The sequence below is a fragment of the Notothenia coriiceps genome, unplaced genomic scaffold (genome assembly GCF_000735185.1).
Source record: "Notothenia coriiceps isolate Sejong01 unplaced genomic scaffold, NC01 NC01_scaffold00025848, whole genome shotgun sequence".
In the NCBI taxonomy this organism is placed as follows: domain Eukaryota; kingdom Metazoa; phylum Chordata; class Actinopteri; order Perciformes; family Nototheniidae; genus Notothenia; species Notothenia coriiceps.
In genome coordinates this window covers 285,105-297,553 of record NW_011358549.1, presented here as the reverse complement: position 1 = coordinate 297,553, position 12,449 = coordinate 285,105, and the positions used below count along the sequence as shown (strand labels likewise).

General features: G+C 42.3%; 2 protein-coding genes across 2 annotated transcripts in view; one reads left to right on the top strand and one right to left on the bottom strand.

Annotated features, from left to right (window-relative positions):
* The window catches only part of agrn (agrin), a 55,014-nt gene extending 46,560 nt beyond the window's left edge, over window positions 1-8,454 (bottom strand). Inside the window, exons 1-2 of the mRNA XM_010783810.1 lie at window positions 8,445-8,454; window positions 5,920-6,333 (exon numbers count right to left, since the gene is read on the bottom strand). Coding sequence (XP_010782112.1) covers window positions 5,920-6,333; window positions 8,445-8,454 — 424 coding nt within the window. The remainder of the gene's footprint in view (window positions 1-5,919; window positions 6,334-8,444) is intronic.
* Window positions 8,455-9,308: 854 nt separating this feature from the next.
* LOC104956332 (laminin subunit alpha-2-like) overlaps window positions 9,309-12,449 on the top strand; it is a 50,133-nt gene continuing 46,992 nt past the window's right edge. The window contains exons 1-2 of the mRNA XM_010783809.1: window positions 9,309-9,315; window positions 9,982-10,152. Of these exons, the coding sequence (XP_010782111.1) occupies window positions 9,309-9,315; window positions 9,982-10,152 (178 nt within the window). The remainder of the gene's footprint in view (window positions 9,316-9,981; window positions 10,153-12,449) is intronic.

The window sequence follows — 12,449 nt, the reverse complement described above, 5'->3', positions numbered from 1 at the left end:
CCCCCACATTCAACAAACACACACACACACACACCCACCACACAACACCACACACACACACACACACACACACACACCACACACACACACACACACACACACACACACACACAAACAACACACAAATTTACACACCACAGACACAGAGTCACCGAGGGCGTGACGTCAAACAGGGCACCAACAACACGAGATGGAGACAGGGGGATGGTTTGTGAGAGGAGAAGCAGCCATTTATGACGCCCGGGTGTGCGTTGCTACGGGATATTTGGGACGGTTCGGAGAACGAGGAGGAGCAGAGGAAAACTGGCGCTCAGAACTCGCCGGTGCAGGGAGCGGAGACTGCAAATGCTAGAACAAAACGGGGATTCGACAAACGGAGGTGCTAATAAAGATTAGAGACACGCCGGTATTTGACGCGTGAACCTGGTGCCTGCCGACGAGTGGTGTGGTAGTAATTCTCCTGACTCGAAGCGACGAGCTATGTGTGAGAGTAAGAAGTGTCCTGTTTCGGATTCGGTGAAAAATACAGAAAATACAGGTTCTATCGGTCTTATATGCCCCTGACAATTTGTGTTTGTCGTCCGAAAAAAAACAACGAGAGGACCTTCGGAACTTCAATAAGATGTGGTTAGTCCCGTCACTCGTTATTAGTGTAGGGGAGTTAGTAAATTCAAAAGAGACCACACGCTGTACTGCACCGTTGTCAACGGGTAATGCACGAGACGAACGGCTCAAGGTCCACATTTTAGTTAAAGATACTTATGTACGGTTATATTAGTGAGGACTGTCTTCGGAGATAATCAGGTTAGTGTCCAGGTCGCCCTGACTAAAAAATTTTCCGAGCGTTGGTCCGACCGTCTTCGAATTTCGTTTAAGACTTATTATTTGTTTTCTAACATCCAAAATTGGAATCTATGTGCAAAATGAGGTCGACACGGCCTTTTCAGAGAGAGGGGTACTCCACAGACTCTATTCGACCGTGGCGCTTATTATACTTACAAGAATGTCAAAGTTACTTAATAAAAATTCGGGGACACATAGTGATGGGGGGGGTGGGGTCAGGGTGCAACCCGCTCGTGGTGTCATGGGTGTCGACTCCTTAGGCCAGGAAGGACGCTGTTGTGTTCATCAAGCCTACGACGGGGCTACCCTTCTGTGGGAGGTGATGAGGTCTCCCGCGGTTGACAGCGGCACATTCAGTCTCTGCGTGCGGGAAAGAGAATGGGACACTTGAATGCGGACCGATTAGTAGGCCAAAAGGAAGAGGATAAAAGACCAACCCAAAGGACTTTCAGCGACAGATATGATACACTCCCTGATACCAACGCAAGGTACCAGGTAAATCGAAATCCTTTGGAAATTGGTTCACTTTTACCTGGGCCTTCATGCAGTCACGCGTGGTACAATCTCACGCAAGGTTAAGACCGGTTATAATTTCCTTTTCCCTCCAAAGTTTGAAGGAGAATATCGGAGGAAATCGGAATCCTTGGTGCACCTGGGAGGGAATGCGCTCTTCCTCTCCTCTTTTACGACGGGGTGTTAACGGTACGTCGGCGTCGTAAACGTAAGCTGTGTTGTCAAGCCGGCAACGTGTTCCTTTGTTTGGCCTAATACTGCCTCTTTAATATAGTACTTTCAATGCCACGAATAGAGTTCGTAAAATTTTGCATACACCATTCAACGGTTTCACGAAAACCAAACTTGCAGTAGTCGATAATATTTCAAGTTTTTATCTTTCTTATACTTGCAATTCAAAAATATTTACTAGTTTATTTCCAGTTGTACAAGTGCACTCGAAACACCCAAACAATTGAAAATTTCTACAACTTACACACTACATGTGTCACTATCCACAAGGTCCTGATTGCAACCATATTAATTTATAGTAAACATAACTAAATTCTATAAAAATATGTTAGTATGTATAACCCTAGTAAACGTGAATTACACCTGGCCTCCCTCTCCCCTGCGTCGTATTTAAACCGTGAAAAGGAAAAAACAAACGTTAATGTTGAAACAGTACCTTCTTATACAAAGGAGACAAGAGGTGCGAAGTATTTCGTATTTGTTGTCGTGTCTCGATGCCACTGTCTCCAGAGATCTACTCAGGGAGCAAGAAATACCATTTTGTAGGTACAACATCAGGCAACATATCTTGTGAACATCAAAAGGTATCAAAGTGGTGTCGCTCCGTCTGCGTGTGTTACTGCAGGCCGACCGCGTAGTATTTGTAGCAGTCTATCACTTTCACGTAAGCCGGTTTTTAAGAGATTTTTTCATGGCGTCAGAGGAAGAAGGTTCAGGAAACTTAAGGAGGATGGTGGTTATATTAAGGGAATTTGGGGCAGCGTGCAGTCAGGTGGTGGGGTTTGTGGTTGCAGGGGGCGTTTGAGGTGCGCTTTATCTGTGTGTTTTGATAGTCTTGGGTGGGGGTTTTGGGGTTCTTTGATCCCAATTTAAAGTCCTCGACTAATAAGAACCTAATTAGCTTGCGTTTGGGGTTTTACATGATGGGTGCCAAGGATGTCGGTCCTGTAGTCGATCGCTTGATCGGCGCGTTATCTGGATTTGGGAATGTCAGACTTGTACTAGACAGATGTGCGGTTTACATTAGGCGGGTTTCTGAATAATATGTCAAGGAATAATGGTACTCCTCGGGACTTGTGTTTGACCTCTTCTGGTTAAGGTTTGCCTCAAATATGAATCTACGAATTTTACCTGCGGTCTAAAGTCGTGTGTTGCAGAACGTGATGAAACCGCTTTACTGCGGCTAATTGGTGGAGCGCGTGACCAGCGACCCACCCAATAGTCCCTAAAGACTCCTTTCAGTTTGTAACAAGTGTATCATATAAGGTGGGTATAGTTTTACGTTATGTTTGCTATCTCGTGTTTTTTTTGTAATCGAGCTGAATAGTCCGTGCGGTGAGGCTGGAAAGTTGCTTATCTTGTATAACTACTGGGATATACACATTAAGCACATCTGTGCTTCTTCGTAATAGGTCAAAACGCGCCCTTACAGGCAGTCAGGCACGGCAATCAGTGCAGGCTGAACCGTGTGCCTGTGGTTATAGGTGACGCTTTTTCTTCTTTTTTAGATTCGAGTCTCCGTTTTATTAATTTTGTGTCGTCATGTTTTGGTCTCATACCCGAGGTCTTATCAGAGTTTATGTGTGTACCGGTGTGTCTTTCCTAAGTTTGGAATCATGGAAGTACTACGGCGTGTTTGCCTAAGGGTTGAACATAAAGTTATTCTTAGACTGTTTTCTTAAGTGTGAACAGTGAGAGCGCTCTTGGTGAACCAAAAAGTTACGTTGTTGTGTTTACCGAGCGAAGGTGTCTATATATTTATTGTACTTATTTTTATTTGTGTATTGTGAGATTTGTGCTCGTTTTTTCATTGGGATACATTGTATACATTAAAACTAGGTGTGTATAAACAAAAGGCAAATTTTGGAGACTTGGACGTTGTGTTTCGCGAAAGATCGCGTTTACCTAGCTTGGTACGCTAGGACTACTACACTGCATAATAGCTGCTGGTGATCTTGTGCCTAGTCGGCTTATGCAATGTATAATCATGGATATTTATATGAGATTTTTTTATTAGTATATGGTTAGTCTACAGAGGTAGCGTTAGATTTCGGGTTAGTGTAAGCCTCCGCGTTGGTAGGGTGGGCTCCCATCTAAGAACGCAAGTACTGCACAATTGCGGAGTTACATTTCGTTTAAATTCTGTTCAGGTCCGCGGCTTGTCTCTAGGTTACTTCTCAGGACGTCTGCGCGATTTGGAAGTCCTGTGTGAGTGCTAGAGTGACTATCAGTAACGGTGAGAAGGCTTGTCCTTTACGTGCGTTTTTATGTTCGGATATTGTTTTATTATTATATAATTTGTTCCAGTAATGTCGTCTGGTTAAGCTGTGGTAACTACTTACGAAACACACATGTGTTTCTCTGCCGTCCCGTTTGTTTGGTTCTCCAAAATTTACCACCTGACGATAAGGGACCATACCGTTTACTGTCTTTGACGTAATATAATATAGCGTTGTATTTGAGCAGGGGAGACACGCCTCGAATGTATGTTCCATAAGACCTACAGACATACTTCAACAACACTCACCACCTCCCTCGTCGGATCGTCCACATCGAATCGGAAGTCAGATTAGCTAGTCAACCGTGATGCTTCGTGTCACCCGATCTGTCACTCGACAGTTGCCCCCCTCGGGGCAGCCAGTAATAGCGGCTATAAGTGTAGATGTTTATCAAACATCCAGCGGCTAGTTCCTCTCGACCTAGCCCACTTTCAGCTTATTACCTGTTATTTACGGCTCACTTCATATGTGTCCTGTCCGCCCTCTCTCCTCTAGTCCGTAGTCAGGGACGGAGCTTCAGACTGCCTCTAATTGCGTCGAGACGTACTGTAGATGGACTACGAGGCGTGGAGGACAAATCGCTCGACTGGCCTGACGGCGTTTTACGCATATGCTTCACAGTACTTGCGTTCTTTAGTATGGGTAGTCAAACCCCGCGCGAGTACACTAACCGAGCATCCTTGTACCTCCTCTGTAGACCTAAGACGATATCTCACTCTATTTAAATCGTTCATGCTTCAGCCCACTCGCAGTCCCCCGTCAGATTTTTTGGGTGTGCTGCGTTACGTGTGCTAGGTACGTGTCTTTCGCCCAAACACAAACGCGTCCTAAGTCCTCGCACACATAAGAGCAGATTTCAACAGAGCACGGAAAACCATGTACAAACACACACCTCTGGCCGGCTTACTTTTATAGAGTCAGATAGTGATATGTGCACTCCGGGTTGGAAAAACTCAGTGACATGAGAAGAGGGAGATAAGTTAAACACCCAAACACAAACTACAACTTACCTTTAACAACTAACCACCGTAAAGAAACATTCAAGTCTAGATTTGAATATCCATGTTTAAATCTACGCTGCACAATCTCCTGATCTGCTCACACTTTGATGTGCGCGCTAGCACTTCAGCACGTACAACATGAAAAAAAATGCAAGCATGCTTGGACACACACACACACACACACACACACACACACACACACACACACACACACACACACACACACACACACACCAGGACTCCTAGGCAGACAGGTTTGCATGCCTCTCGCGCCACCGAGCACTCTGGTCAGCTTCTGACAGAATAAATCTCTGACTCGCCGAGGAGGAGGAGGAGCGAGGAGGAGCACATTGGGGGCCACGCTGCCCATCAATCATATCCTGTTACTGCAAGCTGTCAGCCGAGCTGGATGGATGGAAAATAACAACCGAATAAAAAAAGAAGAAGCCATCCCTTGTTGTTCAAGCAGAGGTCTAGAAACGGCAGCGTGCTGCTACAGTCAGGAGTGCATGTCGAGAAAGATTTGAGAATTGTCATGTGACCTCCACACACACACACTCACACCTCAACCTCACAGTCGCATCAGCCTGTCAAGTCAGGCTCCAGCAGTCCCCAGGTGCGGGCCAACAGTTTCATCTGGCCTGCTGCAGTGTATTTTACAGAGCCTGCGTTTTGTTTTGCTAACTGTTGAGAGCGATGCGCTGGCGGAATGGAGGGGGAAAGAGCATGGGCGATGTAGCGACAGCAAAACCATGCAAATGCATTCCTTTCTGAAATTGAGTTATACATCTTCTGCGAGTGGAAATGACACAAACGGCGTCTGTTTACAAAGATGTATCTTCCCTGCCTGCCTGGCTTTGACATTTGTCTCCTCAACAACATTTCTAGAGAACTACACAAGCCTGTGGCTTTCAATTAACAGATGATGGCATGAATGTGTAATGATGTAAGCTAAGAAAAGAGTTGGTACAACCCATTATTGGAAAATAAAAGCCCCTCCCACACAGCCATCAAAGCATTATGGGTAATGAAGTGAAAGAGCAGTGATTTACCGACAGGCTCCTCTGCGCCACTGGCCTCTGTTGGAACGCCGCTACCCGCTTCCTCTTCCTCCTCTTCTTCCGTCTGGTCATCGCCGCTGGGCTCCCCACTGCCTGAGCCGTCGAAGGACACGGCGGCGGCGGGGGGGGGCGGTCTGCTGCGGGGGGTGGAGGTGGTGGTGGACTGCGGCGGCTGGGTGTGGATGATGTGGTGTTGTTTTGCTCTGTTGTTGATGAGGGTGGAAGAGATGGTGGTGGCAGGGGGCCACTCAGTGGTCGATGGCTCTTCCGTCCTCGGAAGCGGGATGGCCCACACCATGTTAGGGTGGAAGGAGGTGGGGGTGGTGATGGTGGCAACAGAGCTTGAGCTGGGGGTGGTGGCGAGGGGGTTGGGGGTGGGTCGGTCTGCCGGCTCAGAGATGGTGTCTGGTGGAGGGAAGGGGAGGAAGCAAGGAATGGATGAATGACTGAGCAAAGATGAAAAATGTTTGATTTTGCTTCACCTAACTAACTCCATTACAACTTCAATAGTCACACCAGTAGTACAAATCAACAATCATTAGCCAATATAAACCCACTTAAAGAAATACTTAACCCCCAAAATGATAATTTGTATATACATTTCTTACACCGTTACCTTGAATTCTTGAACAAAATCTTGTTTGTCTTACATGCCTACACCCTGTACAACAATCCAACTGAGTTTACTGAATTTAAGTAAATGGGGCTGTTTTATCAAAGCATTTGTTAAAAAAAGTTCACCCAACTTGTGCAGTATAAGTTAATGCGCTAAAGGCTAGCCCGGAAAAGTTTTAAGGGGCCCCATTATGCTCATTTTTAGGTTCATATTTGGATTTTGTGCCTCTACTGTGACATGTCTCCATGCTTTAATGTTCAAAAAGCACTTTATTTTTCTCATACTGCCTGTGCTGCAGCACCTCTTTTCACCCTCTGTCTGAAACCAGAGCCCAGTCTGCTCTGATTGGTTAGCTGGCTGATTCTGATGTTTGTTTTTTTTTGTTTTTTTTTACTTTGATTGTCATTACATAGTACAGGTACTAGTAACGAAACGGTTTCTCTGCATTTGACCCATCCTAGTGTTAGGAGCAGTGGGCTGCCATTATGTACGGCGCCCGGGGAGCAGTGTAAGGAACGGTGCCTTGCTCAGGGACACCTCTGTAGCACTTGGTCTTGCCGGGACTTGAACTGGTGACCTTCCAGTTGCCAAGCCAAGTCCCTATGGACTTCGCACCACCGATGTTCTTGATCAACCGCTTAGAGATGTCCCGCCCCTTAGTCTATCACGCTCAATGTGTTGGAGCGCTGGCCATTAGAAGCACAAGCCTTAGATTGATGTCACTATGTTACTGAAGTAAACAAAGGAGTCAAATGGAGGCGTTTCAGGCAGGGAGAGAAACTCCCTCTGGAGGGAACTTTGCAGACCATTTAAATGCACAAAAAGCTGTATAACACACTACAGGAAAGGGAATCCCCCAAAAAGCATAATATGGCTTCTTTGAATAGTAAGTTATTCTTGATTTCAGATTCCTCGTTCAACCATGAGGCATTCTTGAAAAACAAAAATGTCTTTAAGAATTCAAGGAAACACAGGGTGATTTATTGATCTACAAATTACAAATTGGAGTTCAAGTATTCCTTTAATCTATTATTACAACCTAGTGTTGACAATAATTTCTTACCTCAGCTTTTACTGAATGTCCGTTTAAAGGTAGGGTAGGTAAGAAAGGAGAAACTAGCTCGAGTTTGCTGGAATTTGAAAGTATGCAGCCGAAAAAAATCTGCCCCTTCGTTACAGAGCCCCTCCTCCAACACACACGAACGCGCAAATGACCAATGAGGGCACGAGATAAGTGTGTGTGCACAGATGGAAGGCAGACAGGCAGGCAGCTTTGCATGACATTCTTCTGGACGTGTTTCATTGTGGTGATAGTGAGGGTAGTCGATCCCTTGTTTAGCAAGACAGTAGTGACGGCCATCTTGGTGACGTGTGTTGTTCTGCGAGACCAGAGATGTAGTTAATTGAGCGTTTCACACAAACAAAATGTGTTACTTCACAGTTTTACGACACATTTTTTTTTTTTGACTTGCAAAATTATCTTTTAAATTGACAAACATCATATGTGTAATTTGTGGCACAATTCAAACGGGATCGAAAGATTAATCTTTCTCTCTCCATTGACTTCAATACATCATTTTTTCGAAATAAGGTCCCATGGAGGTCCACCGGATGGGGAGGGACTTCGGCACTCTATGTGTATACGAACTTTCAATATAATCATATTAATAATTCAAACTGTTAATGCACCATAAAATACCTGTCAGCGTTAATTAATTAATGTTTNCACCCACACACACACACACACACACACACACACACACACACACACACACACACACACACACACACACACACACACACACACACACACACACACACACACACACACACACCGTCCACCCTTTCACAAGTGCTTCGTTTCTCTTACAGTCTTTCAATCTGATCTCTCCCTCTGTACATTCCCGCATCTCTGTGTTTATGTTTGTACATCAGTGCCCATGTTGTTTAACTGTAAAAGTTGTTGACCTTACATCACGTCTGGGACATGTGACATTGTGCAGGACGTGCATGTGTTTGTCTGTGTGTGTTTGCCAGACAGGAAGTGTGAACCATGTGCACAGTATGTTGAGCATTACAGTCCAACAAGCTTGTCATTGAATCTGAGACGAATGTGCTTTTACTCTGGGAACACACAGCCTAGAAAAAACGGTGCTTATTCTCATGGTGCATTTGTGTGCTGATGACATGTAGACATGAGTTATCATCGCTTTGTTTAGAAGTCTCAGAGCTACTTGGCACTCAAATACTTTAAACTATGTGCACATATAGACAAACAATGTGATGCATGCCAAAAAATCCTAATCCAATGTATTACATTACATGCATTTCTATGTAGCTTTTAGTCCAGATACTTCACCAAATAATACAACAGAAACATTAGGATAAGATAAGGATCCAAGAACGATATTTTGTGAATTATATCGCAAGATCAGAAAGTCATTTTTGAATAGTATAACATAATAATATCCTGGAAAAAAGCTGTGTATTTAGGATTGTTTTCCATAATAAAATGAGCTCCAGCAGTTTAAAATAGCCACGGAAAGGAAGTGGAAAATGCTTGAGCAACATAATGCAAATGAACAGTCCTTTGATAAAGTAGCATGCCCAAATCTGCACAGTTGAAAACTAGCCTAACAATGTTTTCTTTAATCTGCATGCTTCTTTTATGCAAAGATAAAGTGAATATGGCTTGCTCTATCTGTGAGGGGTAAATGATGTTAACTGCATTAGACTGTAACCAAAATATACCCAGATTATATAAATGACTGGTACAAAACCTGCCCTCCCCCTCATGTTCCCCACTAATTACTCATAACCTCAGAACAACTGTGCAAGCTGGCTCACTCGCTGCAAGACTACACACAGAAACTGACACCATTTAATGATTTTAAGAACAAAACATCTGAGCAAAGCAGGGTGTTCTCTGGGTTCCTAATAACACATAATGTTCTGCTTTTTAGCAACACAGGTTGTTTTGAAGATGAAATCCTTTCTGACCTCCTTTGAGCTGCTCCTAATTGCGTTCAACCTGATCCAACTATACTTTTATTAAATACAGGATTACAAACTGGATAAGTCATACATCCTCAGGTTTCAAATAAAACTGAAGAGCAAATCCAACATACTGTCAAAAAAAGAGATAAGAACAGGAAATGAAAACATTTTAAAGACAGCTTAAAGGTAATTAGGTAAACATTGAATTGACATTTTAATACATTTCATGAATTGTCTTATGTCATTGTTTGCTTTCAAGTTCTCAAATGAGAATATTGATACCAACTTCATGTGTGTATCAAGCATGTATTTCCAAAAACACCACACTCTTAATATTATGTTGCATTTACAGTATGTCTAACAAGCTTCCTTAATAATAATTTGATCTATCGGTTGAATTTTTAACATCTGTTTCTGTTCGTCTGTGTGTTTTATTTCAGGTCTGTTCCCGGCTGTGTTGAACTTGGCCTCCATGGCAGATATCTCCACTAATGCGACCTGTGGTTCCACGGGTCCGGAGATGTTCTGTAAGCTGGTGGAACATGTACCCGGCCAGCCCATAAGAAACGCTCAGTGTCGAATCTGCAACCAAAAGAGTACAACACCCACAGGTAAGACAGACTTATAGGCATTCTGATTACAACAATTAATCAAGCTCGATTAGTTAATTAGTGCCAGCTTGGCCAGATGTTAACAAATCCGTTTGTCTGAAATGATAATCACTGAATGAACTGAGAAATCAATCGCGACATGACAAGATGACAATAGAAAATTAGCCTGCGATCATAATTCATACAAGACAGTTATTTAGTCAATCAATGATTCAGTTAACCATCAGTTAGTCGCTGAAGCAGGCCGTCATCAACCAGCCAGTCTGTCAGCTAATGAGTGCAGTTGGCTTTGGTTACACCTGCTTAGCTAGCTTTGCTTAGTTAGCTTAGCAATCAGACAGTTAGTCAACCAGCATGAGAGGAGAGAAGAAGGATGAAGCGGGTTTTTACTGCTGCAGAAAGAGGGGGGAAATAAAGCTTGAAATGATTGTGGTGAAAATGAAACTGAGATCAAAAAGGTATTTTTAAAACAAGTGATGAGTTACATAACAGACTGTCTCTGTCTTTTAAAGGAACTATGGATGATATGCTTATTCTCTTTCTTGCTCAGAGTAAGATTAGATGATGAAAACCACCGTTAAAGTCCCACTAGGTACAATAATTGAGAATGAGCTATAGATTCAAATTCAGACGACTTATTGACGGTTACATTGACAAACAATGGAAATGTGTTTTTAGCCCCGGGAAATAAAGCAACATTCCAAATACACAGTACAACATACAGTTCAAGTGGTCATAAAAAACCTAAAAGTAGTATAGCTATATACTCGATGCAGATCAGTTTCAAAAAGATATCTCTAGACTTCTAGAAATGTTTTATTCTAATATACCGAACCATTCCTAATTGACTTGTTATTGTATTATATATTTCTGTAGGACAGACTGTTTAATTGAATGGCAATGGGAATGTATTTTGATTAAGCAATTCTGCATGTCCATTATTAACTTTCAATGTAAAACCTCTTAGCCACAGGAGGAAAAAACCTGGATAAATGAGGGAAAAGGAAGGATGTAGTTAAAAAGAGGAGAGGAAAGACTCCTTTTACTCTTCTGTCAATAGTTTCCATGGTGTTTGTAACAGAAATGTCACACATAAGTAGCCTGATGATTGACAGCTGCAAGTCAACCCATTATATTCACTTAAAAATACTCTCTCATTCAATTACCACCCAAACAAAGGCTTACACACAGCATACATTAAAGTGTAACAAAGTGACCTTCTCTCTGTGTTAAACTAATAATATGTTTCCTTCCTGTTGCGTCCGAGTTATAGTGCAGAATAGTAACAGCAGCGAGGAGCAGATTCTGCAAATAGGGTGACATTTATTTTTATTCAGAAGTGAAATAAAATAATCTGAAAAGGAAAGAAAAGAAAATGATTTCTCCCTGATAAGGTAGAAATGTGTGCTTTTGATATCTGGCCTTGAATGGTTGAAATGCCAGTTTTATAAAAAAAAAAATGGAAAATGTTCCTCAGTGCTGCATTCAAGACTAAAATGACTTTTTGATATTTGAAATCTAAGATAACATAGAATACAATTACTGATATGACCTCTGACCTAGGGATGCATACCGGTGTCCGGTATTACCGAAATACCGGTTACTGGTGGCTACGGTATACCGTACCAAAATCAGATCCGGTTTTGATACTGAAAAAAATAAAAAAATAAAATCGAAATTTAAATTTTTTAAATTTTTTAAATTTTAAATTTTAAAAGTGAGTCCGTGGCCCGTGATGGCGGGTGTTATAAATTAGATTGCATAATCGTTTTTCTTCATATTTTATGTATTTTTCATTGTTTGTTCAATACTAGAAAGGTAAGTCCCACAAATGAACTGTGATGGGATTTGTTTTCTCTCACCAGTGAAGGCAAATGTTGATTTTAAAGATGAGATTTGTTTGTTTGTGCAATGCCGAGATCTCATGACCTTTATTCTATTATTTATTTGTTCTCTAGTCGAATCTCAGGTTTAACATTAATTATAACGGTGCTATAACGGTCTGTTTGCATTGAGAAGATGTGCTATTCACGCGAGCACACCTGATGGCGGGTGTTATAAAAGATATTCCATAATCGGTTTTCTTCATATTTTTAATGTATTTTTCATTGTTTGTTCAGTACTAACAGGTCAAAGAAGTCCCACAATTGAATTTAATATTCATTTGACATGTTAACTATATCGTAAAGCGCTTCATGGGTGTAATTGTGGGATGATACATTATACAGTATCGCGATATGTATCGGTTAGTATCGGTATCGTTCAGTGGTATCGGTATCCTAAAAAATATAGCATCC